At 51.0% G+C, this 17185-nt stretch overlaps 1 protein-coding gene across 1 annotated transcript in view; it reads left to right on the top strand.

Annotated features, from left to right (window-relative positions):
• The window catches only part of ANKH (ANKH inorganic pyrophosphate transport regulator), a 144514-nt gene that overhangs the window by 95645 nt on the left and 31684 nt on the right, over window positions 1-17185 (top strand). The window contains exons 3-8 of the mRNA XM_002713969.6: window positions 1702-1820; window positions 5417-5500; window positions 9263-9433; window positions 10826-10960; window positions 12274-12366; window positions 15842-15937. Coding sequence (XP_002714015.3) covers window positions 1702-1820; window positions 5417-5500; window positions 9263-9433; window positions 10826-10960; window positions 12274-12366; window positions 15842-15937 — 698 coding nt within the window. The remainder of the gene's footprint in view (window positions 1-1701; window positions 1821-5416; window positions 5501-9262; window positions 9434-10825; window positions 10961-12273; window positions 12367-15841; window positions 15938-17185) is intronic.

The raw sequence follows: 17185 nt of genomic DNA, 5'->3' as shown, positions 1-17185 counted from the left end.
GAAGTCACTTACCTGAACCTCTGCCCCTCCTGGAGTCCCGTTTGTGCACTCATTGTCCTGAACTTCAGCGCAAGACTCCGCTTGTCCAGCAGTATCGTAAGGCAGGACTCGGCCTGATCTTGGCTGCAGGATTCTTTGTTTCTGCCAGTCAATGCAGTCACGAGTTGCCCTTCACACTTTGAAATGGGAGGGGTCTTTAGTAGCCCACGAAGCAAAGCTGTCTCTGCTCTAGCTCCATTCTGACTCCTCAGCATCCTCTGTCGTTGGCCATAGATATAAGAAAACGAGAGGCACAGGGACATGTGCTGTTAGACTTCGTGCAAACACAAAGACGATTATTTTCATTTCTAATATAAACCTATGTCAGGGAGGTAAAAATAGCTCAATGTTTTTGTCTAATCTTTGCTAGTATTTGTCAGAATGCCTATCTTGTACAAGGGCACTTCAAAAATTTCATGGAAAATGGAAGTAAAACATCAAGTTTATTTTGGTGCAAAAGAAAATGTTTGAAATCTCTGCGTGGTTTTGTAACAATTCGCATTTTGCCTGAACTATCAGGAAGATCTTTTTCCTCTCTCGCATCTATCTAGCATGTCGCACCCAGTTGCACAACCTGTACTGACTGACTATGTTCCAATCAGGTTGGGAACGAATTCTGACTTCAAAAGCATGGCCTGGGGGCTGGCCTTGTGATGCAGTGAGTGGGTTAAACCACCACTTGTGACACCAGTATCCCATATGAGCACCAGCTCGGGTCCTGACTGCTCCACTTCCCAAACAGCTCCCTGCTAATGCACCTGGGAAAGCAGTGGAACTTGGCCCAAGTACTTGGACCCCTTCCACCATGTGGGAGATCCAGATGGAGCTCCAGGCGCCCAGCCAGGAGTGGCTCACTGGAGAGTGAACGAGCAGATGGAAGCTTTCTCTCTCTTTAACTCTGCCTTTCAAATAAATAAATTAGATATTAAAAAAAAAAACAAAAACATTGCCTTGATGTCATTTTCTGGCACTCAGGACTATACCCAGAGTTACCATCCTCCTCCCCAAAAATGAAAAGGACTAGCAAGTGTGAAAAGGTACCCTCGGTTTTACTGAAAAGGCATATTTAGCATCATGGAATCTTCTTTTAGTAAACACTACAGAACATGTGTATATCTTTGGCTTTAGGCCCACCCACCGTGCATTCTTTTCTTTTTTCAAAATGATAGAAGCCACCCAAATGTGCAACCCAAGCGACTGAGTAAGTCGATACTAAGGGAACCTGCAAAAAGGAATTCAGCTCACTAAAGGGAGTAAGATGAATTACACTGCAGAAACACATCTTGGCAAGATATTTAAATACAAGGGTATTTCAAAAATTTGTGGAGAAATGAATGACCAGTTTATTTTGGTGCAAAAATCCATGTAGCTTTTTCATAATATGAATTCTCCATGAACTCTTTGAAGATCTCTTATGTAAAATAATCTCATTTCCATGTGAAAATACTTGCATAAAGTGACTGGGCTACTGGAACCAAGATTTTCTCTAGGGAAAGGGGTAAGATTGTATGTGCTTTTCCATTATTTGCTTATCTAAATTTTCAGACTTTTTTATACAAGAAGAAAATATGACATTTTTAATTGGCTTTAAATTTTGGAGATAAAAAAAATGCCGAGATTTCTTTTTCTAAAAACTGCGCTGCATGTGTTTGACCCTCATAGCTTACAGCGACCTCGGCTACTACATCATCAACAAACTGCACCATGTGGACGAGTCCGTGGGGAGCAAAACGAGAAGGGCCTTCCTGTACCTCGCGGCCTTCCCTTTCATGGATGCCATGGTAAGTAGAGGGACACCGGCTTCCTTTCCAACGGTGGTCCAGTACACGCACACGATCTGCTGTTCCAGTCCTGTGCATGTGCGGCTGATCTTCAGAGCTCTGTTTCTCTTGCAAAACTGAAATTCTGTTCCCATTAACCAGGAACTTCCCATGTACCCCTCCCCAGCTCTGGAAGCAACCATTCTGCTTTAGGTCTCTGAATTGGACCCCTTTAGATGCCACACAGAAGTGAACTCATGCACCATGTGACTGGTTTATTCGACACGACAACCTAGTGTCCTCAAAGTTCATGCCGGTTGTGGCAGGTGTCAGGATTACCCTCCTTTTGAAGACTGAGTAGTATTCCATTTTATACCACGTTTTGGTTTTCTGTTTATTTGTATTGCTTCTACATTTTGGTTCTTGTCTCTAACACTGTTATTCTGCTGTGGACATGAGTGTAGAAATATCTTTAATACCCTACTTAAGTTCCTTTGGATATATATATATATATATATCCAGAAATGAATTTCATAGGCCAGTTGATATTTCTGTTTTTAATTTGTTGAAGAACCATCAACCATCATAACTGCTTTTTCTAAAAAAAAAAGATTTATTTATTTATTTATTTGAAAGGCAGAGTTACAGAGAGGCAGAGGCAGAGAGAGAAAGAGAAGTCTTCCATCTGCTGGTTCACTCCCCAGATGGCCACAACAGCCAAAGTTGCTCCAATCCAAAGCCAGGAGCCAGGAGCTTCTTCTGGGTCTCCCACGTGGGTACAGGGACCCAAGGACTTGGGCCATCTTCCACTGCTTTCCCAGGCCATAGGAGAGAGCTGGATCAGAAGTGGAGCAGCCGGGACTTAAACCAGCGCCCATATGGGATGCCAGCACAGCAGGTGGCAGCTTTACCTGCTATGCCACAGCACCAGCCCCTGTACTTGATTTTCATAACAGCTATACCATTTTATATCCCCACCAACACTGTAGAAGGTTCTAGTTGACTTTTATTTATTTTTGAAATTCATTTTATTTGAGACAGAGAGAGAGTGAAAGCTTGCATCTGGTGGTTCATTGCCCAAATGCCTATAACAGCCTCAGGTGGACCAGGAGCCTAGAACTCAATCCAAGTCTCCCATCTAGGTAGCAGGAGCCCAACTATTTGAGCCATCACCTGCTGCCTCCAAGGGTCACATTAGCAGAAATCTGGCTTGGAAGAGGAGCAGCCAGGACTCTGATGTGTGATGCAGGAGTCCCAAACAGCAACTTAACCACTCTGCCAAATACTAGCCTCAAGAATAGCTTTCTAACAGACTTACCACTTACGTGATAGAAGCACCCAGAATTTTACAGCAAAAATCTCTTGATCATACTAATCTATGTCTTTCTTGGATGTCCTCAGTTTAATAACCAGCTTTACTAAAGTAGCTCACTTGTCCTGGAAGTAGAATGTTCTTTGGGGTTTTTTGGTTGTTTTTGTTTCTTTTGTTTTTGTTTTTGTTTCTGTCTTTTCATCTGTGCTATGGCTATAAAAGAGATCTTGGCAGGGAGACAGATTTCCAGTAATGTCAAACGCTGGAAGATAAACCCTTTCTTGAAGGGTTTATTTAAAATTCAAACCTATTGGCTTGAATAAACCTATAAAAAATCAAACCCTATTTGAAGTCCTAGGAAGGGGACTTTGAAATCCATTCGTCCACCTAGTTTTTTACTGTCTAGGTTTTAGAGACCTTAGACATATGAGGTAAGTGGACCTCCGTGGCTGAGGTGAGACCCCAGGCCCAAACCCCTGGAGAAGTGGAGCGAGGTCAGCGTATACACAGCCCATCTTCTGCTCCCTCTCAGGAGTCTGCTTTGTGTTGGATTTTAGGCACAGCCTCTCTGAGCCTCTGACCACTTCCTGCCGGTCTGCCCTGTTGCCTTAAATATTGAACTCTTGTGTCAGAAAGGTTCTGGCTCTTGAGTGCTGGGATGCCTCCGTTAACATGGGCCACCTGAACCCCTGGGTGTCCTTTTCTTACTGGCTGCCTGGTGTGCTCGCTCTGAGAGCAGGTGCAGTTCACTCGGGAACATGAAGAAGGCAAGGGGCTTGAGGTCTACACAGACAGCCTCCCACAGGCCCACACTGATCCCAGCCTACAGGGTTTCTAAATGGGCTCATTAGAAAACTGAATGTAAAAGCATCAAGGCCCAACTTCCTAGACAGAGCCCTCGACACTGCCCTGATGTCTGTCCCATCCTCTGTTTCGGGAGTGGAAATCCAAACACAGGGAGGAATCACAACCACACAGTGAGTTCTGAGAACTCGGGGCTGTGAGTCAGTGCGCAGCAGGGATTCCGGGTACCCCATTCCCCACCTCGCTGCAGAGGTATTTGTCTGCCACAAGAGGGTTTCTGGGACTCGGTATGAGCTGAGCATCCCTCATCTGAAAATCCCAAATCCCAAATGTTTTGAGTGCCACCATCATTCCACGCCGGACCCCATATGTGAAACTTTGTTTCATGCACAAACTTATATCCAATACCATATGAAGTTACTTTTCGTGATGTGTGTGCAAGGTATGTGTGAAACAGAAATGAGCTCTGTGACTAGGCTTGGGTCCCAACCCCAGGATATGTCATTATGCACATGCAAATATTCCAAAACCTCGCAAAGTCTTAAATCCCAAACATTTCTGGCCCCAGGTATTTTGGATAGGGGTTATTCAAGCTGGTACCCTTTTCTTCTATGTCTTTCTTGTAAATTACCCCCCTCAAAGATCCCAATGAAAACCAAAATAAGGAGCATTTATAAAGAACAAATCATCTCTCCCACTCCCACCTGCACACACATGTAGTATTAGAAACCATAAGGCTCCCATCAGAATGGCCACAACCATAAGGTGCTGTCTACAAATGTCATCACACTGCATTTCTCAACGTTTGGGACCCACGAGCTGCCGAGGCAGCTGCTGTACAGTCTTGACACTGACCCGCGGAACAGACCCTACTTGTCTGGTTGCATTGAGCTCGGATGAAATGTGACGTCTGTGTCAGCCCCAGTCGGCCTTAGCGATAAGCAGGACAATGACCATCGTCAAACCTTCTCCAAACCTTCCGCCCCTGGGCTCTCATCTTCAGCTCCCATAAGAGGACGTTGCTCTCAATTCCCCTCACTGACTCAGAGCATCAGAAAGGATCCTGCCCCAATGTGCTGGCAAGAAATGGCAGTGCTGTAATTGGCCCATGCGACCCTGCAGTGACACAGCCACTGAGAACCAGCCGGAACCCTGGTTTCACCTTCGTGGCAGGTTCTAGCCATCCCCACAGCTCCAAGAGAGGGAGGCTGTCGCCTGGTGTCCGCCCCACCCTCCTTCCAGGCACACAAGTCTAGCAAGTACACTCGTCTGCATGTAACTGGCACTAAATAAGGAAATGCAGTCATACATTCCACTTACATGTCCAGCCTGTACCTAGTCACCTGTTAGGGTCACCCTGCCAACCAAAGACAACCTGTGCTCTAAGGCTGTGGTGGTACAAAGCATGTCCCAGGGATGGCACGTAAACCATAGTGCAGGGAAACAGTGTCTTCCCTGTCTTCCCTGAGCGTGTCTCATGCCGGTCCTTTCTCTCTGGCAGGCGTGGACTCATGCTGGCATTCTCCTCAAACACAAATACAGCTTCCTGGTGGGGTGTGCCTCAATCTCTGACGTCATAGCTCAGGTAAGTCAACCTGCGTGCCACTTGGAGCTGGGCAGTCAGGTGCATGACCCTCCCTGCCCCCTGCCCCATACCCCATTCACGTTCACCCATGGTGCGGCGCCCTCTGCGTGTGACCCACCTATAGCAGCGCTGTTGCACAGAATACTGCCTTCAGCAAATGTTTGCTAAATGGATGAGAAGAGGAAGCAACTGCCTGCAGTCGAAGTCTGCGTCCCGCTTCCAGGCTGAGGGTTGTGTGGGTTTGAGTTTAGTGTCTGGGGTTTCTGTTTAAAGAGCGTGCCTGTGAATGACCACACCTGGGACGTTCTCGGGCTGTCACAGGGTCACTATGCACTGGCTGAGCACCCTCTGTGTGCACGCACTCTGCCCCTGGCTTCCGGAGACGCGCATAGAGACAGTCCTGGAGGGCACTCACAGCAGTCCTTGTTGATGTGGCTTCTTAGGCAGCTCCCACCCGGGTCGATTCCCACACTGGAAATGACCCTGGAGACCGGTTCACTTGTCTTCCCACTGTCTGAGTGGAAGGCCAACATCCCCCTCTGTGGGTTCAGTTTGCTGAGGTCCAGCCCCAGCCTCCGCTTTCCATTCCTCCCTTCTTCCTCCAGCAAGGAAACCACATGAAACACACCCTGTAATTTATAAATCAGGCTGAGTTCCTGCAATCAGAAATTCAAGAAAATGTCTACTTGGAGGAGGAGTTTAGCGATCTTTGCACTTCCTTCCAAATTCTCAGTTCTGTTCTGTGAACATTTCTACACATTTCCCCCTTGGTGTACACCCTAGCCTTGTTAAAAACATTTTTAAAGATTTTTATTTATTTTTGTTTGAAAGAGTTACAGAGAGGCAGAGAGAGAGAGAGAGACAGAGACAGAGAGAGAGAGAGAGAGAGAGAGAGGTCTTCCATCCACTGGTTCACTCCCCAAATGGCTGCAATGGCTGGAGTTGTGCCGATCCAAAGCCACAGCCAGGAGCTTCCTCTGAGTCTCCCACACAGATGCAGGGGCCCAAGGACTTGGGCCATCTTCCACTGCTTTCCCAGGCCATAGCAGAGAGCTGGATCAGAAGTGGAGCAGCCGGGACTCAGACTGGCGCCCATACAGGATGCTGGTGCCATAGGCAGATGTTTAACCTAGTATGCCACAGTGCCGGCCCCCCTAGGCTTTTTTTTTTTCTTTTTGACAGGCAGAGTGGACAGCGAGAGAGAGAGACAGAGAGAAAGGTCTTCCTTTGCCGTTGGTTCACCCTCCAATGGCCGCAGCGCGCTGATCCGAAGCCAGAAGCCAGGTGCTTATCCTGGTCTCCATGGGGTGCAGGGCCCAAGCACTTGGGCCATCCTCCACTGCCTTCCAGGCCACAGCAGAGAGCTGGCCTGGAAGAGGGGCAACCGGGACAGAACCTGGCGCCCCGACCGGGACTAGAACCCGGTGTGCCAGTGTCACAGGCGGAGGATTAGCCTATTGAGCCGCGGAGCCGGCCCCTGCTAGGCTTTTAAAAAGGCTCCTTTCCTAAAATAATCTGTTGAGTTGTGAGTGCTTCCCTAATGACCAGAATTACCTCTCTGGGGCAGGCATTTGGTGCAGCAGTTAACACGGTACTGGGGAAACCCACTTCCCTTACGGGAGTACCTGGGTTCTAGTCCATGCTGTGCTCCAGATTCCAGACCCTGCCACCATGTGCCCTCGGGGGCAGCAGGTCATGGCGCAAGCACTTGGGTCCCTGCACCTACACAGGAAACCTGTTTTGAGTCCCAGGCCCCATGCTTTAGCCTGGGCCAGCCCTTGCTGTCAAGGGCATCTGAGAGTGAACCAGTAGAAGATACATCTCTTTCTCTCCCTCTCTTTCTGCCTTTAAAATAACAAAGAAAATAATGTTAAAATATTTTTTTAAATCTCCAGATAAATGACATTTACTCCATGGATCACCGTTAGGAATAATTTGAATTAATTCCTGTGTGAATGCCTGAATACTAACAATCCTTTGATGCTGGTTTGTTTTCTTGTACCATTATTAGAGTTTTCTCCTGGTCTTACTTTCACTCTCTCTGAGAGGTGAACTGAATTGCCTTATTCATTTTGATCACTTAATTTGAAATTAAGGAAGCCCCTCTTGTGTCAAGCATTGGTACTGACAAAGGGAAAACTAAATTTAAAAAATCCTCACCTTTGCCTAAGATAAATACAGTATGCATCTAAGGACAAGAAGATAAAGCTGTGTTCCTGAGAAATTCTCTGCCGGTCCGCCCACAGTCGTTTTCCTTCTCTGTTCTAAACCTGATCCGGGGCCTTGTCTGCAGAAAGAGGGCCTCGAGTTTGGAGTAAACAGATGTGGTCAGTGGGAAGAGGCAGGACGGACGGGTTCAGATACCATCTGGCCTCAGGCAGTTCCTGGTGCAGTGGTTATTTCAGACCTTGTTGTTGGAGTTCCTGCCACAGCTTGGTTGGGAGAATAAGTTGTATTTTTATTCTTAAGTCTCTTACCTCCCTCATGCTTCATTCCGCTCCTGGCCTAAAAGCGTTTGTCAGCCACCTTTTTTGGCGATGGGTAGACAGATCCTAGGCAGGGTGCCGCGAGATTCCACCCTGGCACAAAAAGCGAGTAGTCACCAATGATAAAATGAAAATTGGTTATGATGCTGCAGATTTCAGTAGCAGCTCTGCTTTTTTCCCCCTAAGCCATTCGATCTCAGACACAGAAGCACAAAATCTTTAGGTGTGGTTCAGACACGCAAAGCTTCTTGTCCCACCGTGACTGTAATGGCTGCCTCTCCAGTCCGTTGGATTACCAGGGAGTGTTCCTGTTGTATCTCGTGCGCATCTGGACTTTCTTGGCTTGCTGGGTATCCCGGTGAGCATTCTCCTGACCTCCTTCCTCTGGCCTCTGTGCTGTCATCTGCCCTTGGCTCCTGAGGTCAGCTGAGACCCCACGACGGCCAGGTCGGGTCTCTGCACTGCCCAGGATAACCTGTTGCCCAGCAGCACTCAGCGGCATCTTCCACACACCTGCTTCTCCATGGCTGCTTGGTCATTAAGGTTGCTATTGCTCCAGATTACCGCCTTCCCCCGTCCCCACCCCCTGGTTATACCTTGCTTCCAGGGTCTCTTGGATCAGGGGGTGTGGGCAGGCCCTGGACCAAGGCCCTGCAGAACAGGGCAGGTTGATGTGGTTTTAAACTTTTGTGAAAGCGTAGCACTCAATAGAGGTGAACACGTCGTTATGATTCCAGTCTCTCCCAACTTTGATTATTTCAACCTATTCTGCTTTTATAAGTTAGTATTTTAAACTTTCAGTTTAGGTTGATTTGTAACCATCGCTGTGAGTGCCTGTTTCCTTGCATCTTCAGTGATTCTGTGCTATAAATGCTATGTTCATTTTCCCTTATCCCCTCGTCAGTTGGCCACGGTGAGGTGGTGGGACATACATGAGGCCCTCGCGTGTGGCTTGCATGTGCACCCAGGATCCAGCCTAAGGAGGGAAATGGGAGGAAGGGCTGGGAGTCCAGAGTCGCTAGGTAAGTCTTAGGCAGTAGTTTCACCAGCTAGGCGGTGCTGTAAGAGACTCTCGGCACGGTGGGCACACCAGAGTGACCAGGGCGTCCTTCCTTCCAGTGAAGCCCACACCCCTGCCCGTGAGTCACAGGACAGCATCACTGAGCCTCAGCCCACGTTCCGGTTCTCCCTGCAAAGTCAAGGTCAAGGCTCAGCCATGTCGGGTGGCCGGTTTGCTCTCCTCCCCTCTGACCCGCTCCGTTTTCCCGTCTCTCAGGTTGTTTTTGTAGCCATTTTGCTTCACAGTCACCTGGAGTGCCGGGAGCCGCTGCTCATCCCGATCCTCTCCCTGTACATGGGCGCACTCGTGCGCTGCACCACGCTGTGCCTGGGCTACTACAGGAACATCCACGACATCATCCCTGACAGGAGCGGCCCAGAGCTCGGGGTACGTACGTCCTTACCAGCTCGACCGCAGGCTGGGTCTCCATGTGGGGTGGGGTTGTATTCCACCTCGAGATAAGAGCCCATGGTGTCATCCGCAGAGGCCAGGCGCTGCGTGGCGTCCATGGGGAAAGACAGCCAGAGATGGGAGTGACTTAGAGGAAGCCGAGGGCGCTGTGTCGGGCTGAGGAGGGGCTGCGACATCTGCAGTGTCAGCAGCCATGGTGTCTTGGAGTTCACGTCTCCTTACTGTTAATTTCACAGCTGGATCCAGGCTTTCTGCTGTTTTCACTGTCCAGTCAGAGTCTCTGATTCAGGTTCTTGCTGGGCACCAAGCAGGGCATCAGGGGCCACAGGGCAGTGTGGAAGAGGGTAAGGCCTGACCTCTGCCCTTGAGCCGCTTTGCGTCCCATTGAAGGGCAATACAGAAGCAGCAGTCAGACGTAAATCCCGAACAGCCGTGAACTGGGGGGAGGACCGCCGTCGTGTGTTCTGAGGAGCGGAGTCTGGCCTGTGCCTTGAGTGTCGAGGAAGAGATGAACAAGGTGCACGCCCTTGCCCACATGACCAGGCACTCTGTTCAGGCATCGACCCCTTATGTAACTCCGTGTGTGGTCAGCCCACCAGTGAAAGCCTATCTAGTTATTTCCACCACTAGGCCAACCTCGTTAAAGCCGTCTTGACGATAATCACCTATCTCTTAACACTCAGCCACAGCAAAGGGGAACAGGTGGTAGTGGCTGAGACAGTCCCATGACTTAACTCCTACCGTCTTTGTTAACTCTTGGTATCAAAACCACAATTGCCAGGGAGCGCCAACCTGGGAAGACGTCGCCCACCTTGGCTGCAGAACCTTAAGGAACTGCTTTTCTTTCTTCCCTGTGCTTAATGTCCCATAGGCTTCTGAACAATTGATGTGGCGTCCGTAAGAGCTTTTAAAGAACCTTATACGATGCTTAAATAATTAGGTACATTTATGTGAGCTGACTGACTCCAAAATAAATCATACTGGTTTTTTATTTCTAAGAGTTACCTCCTACTGACCTGGCTTCTGGCCAGTCCGTTTGATGATGTAAACAAAGGCCAGCTTCAGACGGGCTCCTCGGGCCATGGCACAGGGCTCTACCTTGGTTGGCAATTTCCTGTATGGAAGATCCTGGTGGGATCCATCAAGCTCCCACGTGTGTGCTGATTGCCCTGTAGTTTGCCAACTGTCTGAGTTGATTTCTAATAAGATTGTATGTTTCATTTTAATTCCACCTGGCTCTTCTGCAGACTTCTAAGTATAGTGCATTGACTCATGATTGACATACAGAGGCAGAGCGTTGGTTCTGCACCGTGTTTCCCGTGCGACTTCTACAGTTTCATAAACTTCTGTCTCCCTTCCTCAATGCAGGGAGATGCAACAATAAGGAAGATGCTAAGCTTCTGGTGGCCTTTGGCTCTGATTCTGGCCACACAGAGGATCAGCAGGCCTATTGTCAACCTCTTTGTCTCGCGTGACCTTGGAGGCAGTTCTGCAGCTACGGAGGTACGGACTTGCACTCTTTGGATCATCTTAGCCGGGAAGCGTGGGTCAAGTTAATTCCCAGGTCATCTCGCCAGCTCAGGTGATCCTGAGACATTAAATTCTCTGACATAGTCACACTAGCAAGCCATTGGGATCGCTCGGAGGCCTCGAATCATGGTATTTTATCTTTTTGTGATGATGGAAGGAAACCTCTAACTCCTACCTCTCATTTATCATATGAAGAACAGACAGAAAAGAAGGGTAAAGACACAGAACTAGCTGGAAGCTGGGCTGGAGCGGGACCCCAGGTTTCTTGAGTCCCTTCCGTTTCCAGGGAGTCAGCTTGTGACCCTGTCCCTGTAGTTGCAGGGGGTGACGGCCCGGGCCTCGCGGTCGCAGAGGTGACAGGCCCCCAGGGCTCAGGCTGGTGCCTCTGTTTTGGCCCAGCCTTCCCTCTCCGGTTCATCGCCAGCCTCCTGCATGTCCCACCCACCTCAGCACCACTGTCCCTGCTCCAGTACTCACACCCCAAGACATGGATCTGGGAGCGGCCAGCTCCTCCAAAGGAGTTGACTCACCTTTTCCCTCCTTGGAGTTGAGCATGAACAAATCCGGTGACTTCCTTTGTTTCCTATCCCAGTGCCCGCTGGAGAATTCATTCCAGCCCTGGAACTGGAAGGCTGGGGGCCGCTCACTAGGGCCTCCTGTTAGTGCTGCTCTTGCAGAGGGGCAGCCTAGAGCCTTGACTGGGCTGTCAGATAGCTGCCAGGCCCTGCCTGCCAGAGTCCTTGCCCTGCAGGCTGCAAAGGAGAAGCCCACAAACCCCTCGCCTCGGCGCGTGCCTGGATTTGGGGTTTTGAGTCAGGAGTCATCTTGGGTGGCTTCTAAGGCCCAGCAGCTTCTTCCCTTGAATGAAGTCCCCCAGGCAGCAGTATGAGACCCCGTGACCCGGGCGAGAATTCCAACTCGCATTTTTAAAAAATGAGGACAGATGATATGAAAGGCTTCTTCAGAATTGCACTCTGTGGCATAGCGGGACAGCACTGGGGTGCAGAGCTGACCTCTGCTGACTGTCGACTTAGGGGCTGGGCATTCACGTGCCCCTCGTGGTCACGCTGGAGGACCTGTGCTTCACACACACACCTGCTTCATGATGAGGTGTGCTTCGGACTCAGGGCCACCTAATGGAGCACTCTGTTCTGTCCTGCCACGTCACAGTTTCTTCATGCAGCTGGGGACTTGCCTCATGTTCCTGGCACCCTGGGCATTGCTGTTGTGTTCATTAAAATAGGTGAAGCCCGCCTTCCTAACCCTGCTGGCTCCTCCTGTTGCAGGCAGTGGCAATTCTGACAGCCACATACCCCGTGGGACACATGCCGTATGGCTGGCTGACGGAGATCCGCGCTGTCTATCCCGCTTTCGACAAGGTGAGGCCCGTGTGGGCGATGTCGCCCGCACTCTTTTTAAAATTGCCATGTGATAGACAAGGGTCTCCAAGGAGGAAGAGCTTGATGCTTCTCAGTCCCATAAGGTTAATGTGGCTGGGCCGGGATTGTGACTGGGGACTATTTCCCTCCAGAAACATCAGAGGCGAATCTCGGCCAACCTTGACGCGGCTTCTGTAACACTTTGCACGTTGCTGCTTCCGTGGTCACTTCTAGGTTATTCCTGCGGAGAAACGGTTTGTTTGCGGAAGGGAAAATAAATTCTCAGGACATTTAACATATCGGATTTGATTTCTGTGGTTGGATTCTTTAGTTAGACTCATGCTTGCTGACCTCGTTCAAAAACAAAGCTGAGAGCCACAGCTCACAGGTGCACAGGCCCGCTCCGGGGGCCAGTGTCTGTGCCTGATCACGCTGGCCGTGCCACGGGATGTGGGGCTGGTTTGGCTTTGAGGTGGCGGTTTTCCAGCCAGAAGCCTCTGCTCACTGCAGTTCTGCACTTTCCCCGGCTGCTGTGACCTCTGAGAGAGCCACGGTAGCTTCTGACCTGTAACCTGTGGCCTCTTGTTCTCCTCATTCAACGAATGTCCATTTCCTCAACAGCTTCATGATTTGAACCCATGGGTTTTCACTCTAAAATAAATGGTTGGCAAAGCATACCCCAAATAGTGCACAGTGTATTAAACTGAAAAATTAGAAGCCGTCTGCCACTCAGAGCAGTAATAGCAGCTGAGGCTTTTTTGCTTGAGTTTTTGGAGGACAGGCTCAGGACCATTGCCGATATCATTTTATCATCTCCCAAGGAGAGCCCCGGGAAATAGGTCAGCCCTGGCAGGATGGGTGGGTTGGGCTCTGCACCTGCCTAACGCTGGACTCCTCCTTCTTACTTCCCCCAGACTAACTCCTTGTGGGGCCAGGCAGCCACACACATGGGGCCAGGCCATCACATGGTCATGTGATTCTGAGACTCCCCTGTAAATGTTTGTAGCCTTCTGGGAGGAGGCACGGCCCGTGGAGTGGGCCCTAGGTGAGGTTTCTTATCCTCCACACTGACCATGCCCTTGACCTGAGAGTATCTCTCCAAGCCTCTTGGACAAGGCTGACTGTCCATCTTCCTCCTCTGTTCCTGTTAGTGCCTGCTTGTCCAAAACAGGCACATGTGTGCACACGCATGTGCACACACACTGCTGTTCTCCTCTGCCCACCCTGGAGCCCCTCCCTACTGCCCAGCCCCTGTGCTGTTGTCCAGATCCCTCTCACCTGTCTCCTTTCCCATTTGCATGCTCACCCAGGAGGAGGAACTCTCACCTCCCCATATACAACCTCGTCGGGGGGGGCACCCTGCTCAGGACTGTGCCACGCCTGGCACTCCCTCCACCTGCTGCACACCTTCGGTGGCAACCTTGGAATGCACAGCTTCTCTTAAAGCGTGCTTTTGGCTCCTGGCACACCAGCCTCTGAGAATGGGCACAGGTCCCTCCCAGGAGAAGCAGACACTTCATGTTTGAGTGAGTCCAACTCAGGCTGTAGATAGAAAGTCTCTGTTTTCCTTTCAAGGAACACGTGTATAGAACTCGATCCTAGAAAACCATGCCTTGCTACGTTTCAGTCCTGTAAGATTTTATAATGAACTTGGATCAGAGGAGCAGGTGCCAAAGGGTTAGACCCTCTGGGCTAAGAAAGTCCCAGGTGAAATTGGTTTTGGCCTCCTTATAGTAATAAAACTTAACAATGCCACACACTGGTTTCAGCAAGAGCAGCAGAGAAAAGCATTGTTTTATTGCTAATCACAGGATAGGAACTATGCAAAAAAAATCTCTAGCAAACGTATCTCTCTAGCCAGAAACTCGAGCTACTCAGAACTCTTTTGGGTGTCCACCCATTGCTTCCAGACATCCCGGGGAGCTGTAGCTTGCAAGCACTTATGGGAACACAGTCTGTCTCCCGGTATCATAGACACCTCTGGGTGCACTTCTAGAATGGGCCGCGACAGCCGCTGAACTTCGTAGCCCTCTTGTGTGTTCAGGATGAGAGACCGAGTCTCTCAGTGTTGCCCAGGGGGTTTAGCTGCACAGGAACGGAGTGGCCCCCACTAGTGCAGGTTCTCTCTGATGCTGGGCTATCTGCAAGTGGAGTTTCTGAGCAGAGGAGGCAAAGAGAATGAAACACGGTGCTGCTCTAATGGCGGCTGATCATTTGTGTCCATGACGTTTGCAGTCACCTTGGCTGTGTGACAAATGAAAGTGGGCCTGGAGGAAGGAGCCCCAGCCCCCTGCCTTCCATGTGGGTGCTGTGGGGAGGTGGCCTGACTCCCCCCAGCGCGGCCTCCTCCCTCTGTGCCCCAGGGCCCTACTCTTGCAGAGCTTGGGGACAAGGACAGGCGCGGCTCCCCTACATGCTGCTGGCCGCAGTGGCACCCAGTTATTCAGAAAAGCAGGTGGGTTGTAGAGGCTGGAATTAGTAAAAACGTGTGATCCCCAAGGGGCCTGGGCCGGGGGCAGCCACAAGGGGAAGGGTTTGCAAGATTCCCTTGGCCTCCGAGGTTGAGGCAGGGCCCAGAGCTCGCTCCGGGTGGGTCCCCTGCTAGCTGTACAGGTGTTATGCTGCAGGGGGAGCCAGGTGTCAGGACTTGTTTTTCCCTCAGGCCTGGGCTTAATTGGACCCAGAATGAGGCACAGGTTCTTTTTCCCCCGATGGTCGTCATGGTGGGGGGTGAGGCGTGTGCCTGGCAGCGGGGCTGGGAGGAAGTCAGCCGCTTGCAGTGCTGGCGGCTCTGCTCCGTGTGCCGGGTGTGCCGCGGCCCTCTACCTCCCAGCACCACAGCCTCGCAGGGAGCTTGAACACACAGGACCGAAAATGGGGCCCAGAGACAGCCTGGAGGTCAAAGGTCAGAGAGGCTGCAGGATGAGAGGGGCTGTGAAGACAGGTGGGGGTTGCTGAAAATCCGTAGGTCCACTGGGAAAGGCAGAAACAAAACACAGGAGCTCAAGGGGCAGGGCAGGAAGCCCCGTGTGGCTGGCTGCAGGTGGGGAAATTAGGGTAGGAAGGTGAGCCTGGGCCAGGGAGAGCAGGCCTGGAAGGCCTCATGGGACGGGACCCCGTCTGGTAGGGAGGAGAGCCGGGAAGTCTCCCTACAGGGCCATGTATGTCAAGTGTGCTGGGGCCAGGGCTGGAGCATGCAGGGCCTGGGGTTGGGCCAGGTGGCTGGTGCAGCGCCAAGTGGGGGGGCCTGACTCGGTCCAGAATGCACTCTGGTTGACGTTCAAGTGCAGGAACCTGACAGCTGCCTGAGCGAGACTCAGCATGCCAGCCGACTCCCAGGCTGTCACTTGAAATCCACACGTCAGGCGCAGCAGAGGAAACGAGACTAGACGCTCTTTGCCGTCGGCGACAGGGCAGGGGTTCGGCCCAGGTCAAGCCAGAGCCCAGTCCTCATCACCGCTCTTCTCTTCCCCAGAACAACCCGAGCAATAAACTCGCCAACACGAGCAACACGGTCACCGCGACCCACATCAAGAAGTTCACGTTCGTGTGCATGGCCTTGTCTCTGACGGTAAGGACAGGGAGCTCGCTCCTGGTCTCCCCTTCACCTGCTGTTTTCATGAATGAGATCTCCATTGTCTAGAGAGACATCTGGTGTTCTATCACATGATGCCCGGTTAGGCAGCCGCCTCTTCAAAACGTTTTCCTCCCAGCTTGGGAACCACCCTTAATCAAGGAGGCCGTTGGCTCTCAGGCTCCGGAATGGGCTTCTGAAATTCCTTGGGACCATATTCTTTGTCTTGCTTAAAAAATGTGCAGCCCGTGTGTTAAACAGCCAGAGTCAGCTTTACAACCATCTCCGTCCTTTTCCCAAGTGTAACTGGCGTTATTTCAGTTTCCCTAGTAAACATTCCTTTCCAGTGACGTTACAATGACACGTCCTGCTTCTCTGGCCGCTATGCAACACATACTCATAGAGCACCTCTCGGACCCCAAGCCCCGGCCGTCCCCCAAGAATACAGCGCCAACGGCGTGGGTGACATGACGCCATCACAGAGTCTGTCAGCCTCTCCGTGTACACCTTTAAAAACAGCACGAGGCATCCTGCCTCTATCAGACTCCCGCGGGAACCGCACGTGTAAGGGAATGTTCAAAGTGCGTGTGCTTGCTTCAGAACCCGAGGGCCGAGCCGTTCAGCTCAAGGTTGTTGAGAAGGGTTCTCACGGGTGGCAGGAAACCCCACCCCGACTGCGCCCTTTGGGTTGTAAAGCTGCAGCTGAGAAGTGGTACAGGGAAGAACGGGGCTTTGGAATGGAGCCTGCTGTTTCCTAGGGAGTCCTGTTGAGTGTTTCCATGCGTAGATGCACTGTGCAATGCAGTGGTCTACATATGTGACTCGGAAGGCGTGGGTCATGCTGATAGCACGAACGTGATAACTGTGGTCCTTGTCATTATCCCAAGAGCATTAGCTTGGCGAGTCCTGTTAGTGGTTTTTAAAATCAAGCCCTGCATAGGTCATTGGATGAACTTTTTTTTCTTTCCCAAAGCCTACAGCTTCCTAGTTGATCCATTGCTCCACCACCGGAGTAGATTGTAACATGGGCAACAGGAAACAGAGGCCTGCCCAGGGCACCCCATCACTGTGTGACCTTGTGAACTCTGCCGCCCTGTCCCCACCAGCCCAGCGCCCCCTCCAGTCGCCTCTCCCTTGTGAGCTGGAGAGGAATTTCTGACAGTGACCCCAGATGACCCCGCACCCCTGTTGGCCTGAACTTTCCTCTGCAATGTGCAAGTTTTTTCCATAGTTCCCTAAAGTATG

Source organism: Oryctolagus cuniculus, chromosome 14 (genome assembly GCF_051225735.1).
Source record: "Oryctolagus cuniculus isolate XC-2025 breed Fujian yellow rabbit chromosome 14, ASM5122573v1, whole genome shotgun sequence".
Classification (NCBI taxonomy): Eukaryota; Metazoa; Chordata; class Mammalia; order Lagomorpha; family Leporidae; genus Oryctolagus; species Oryctolagus cuniculus.
Note: the sequence above shows the minus strand (reverse complement) of the source record. Positions and strands in the feature narration are given on the sequence as shown.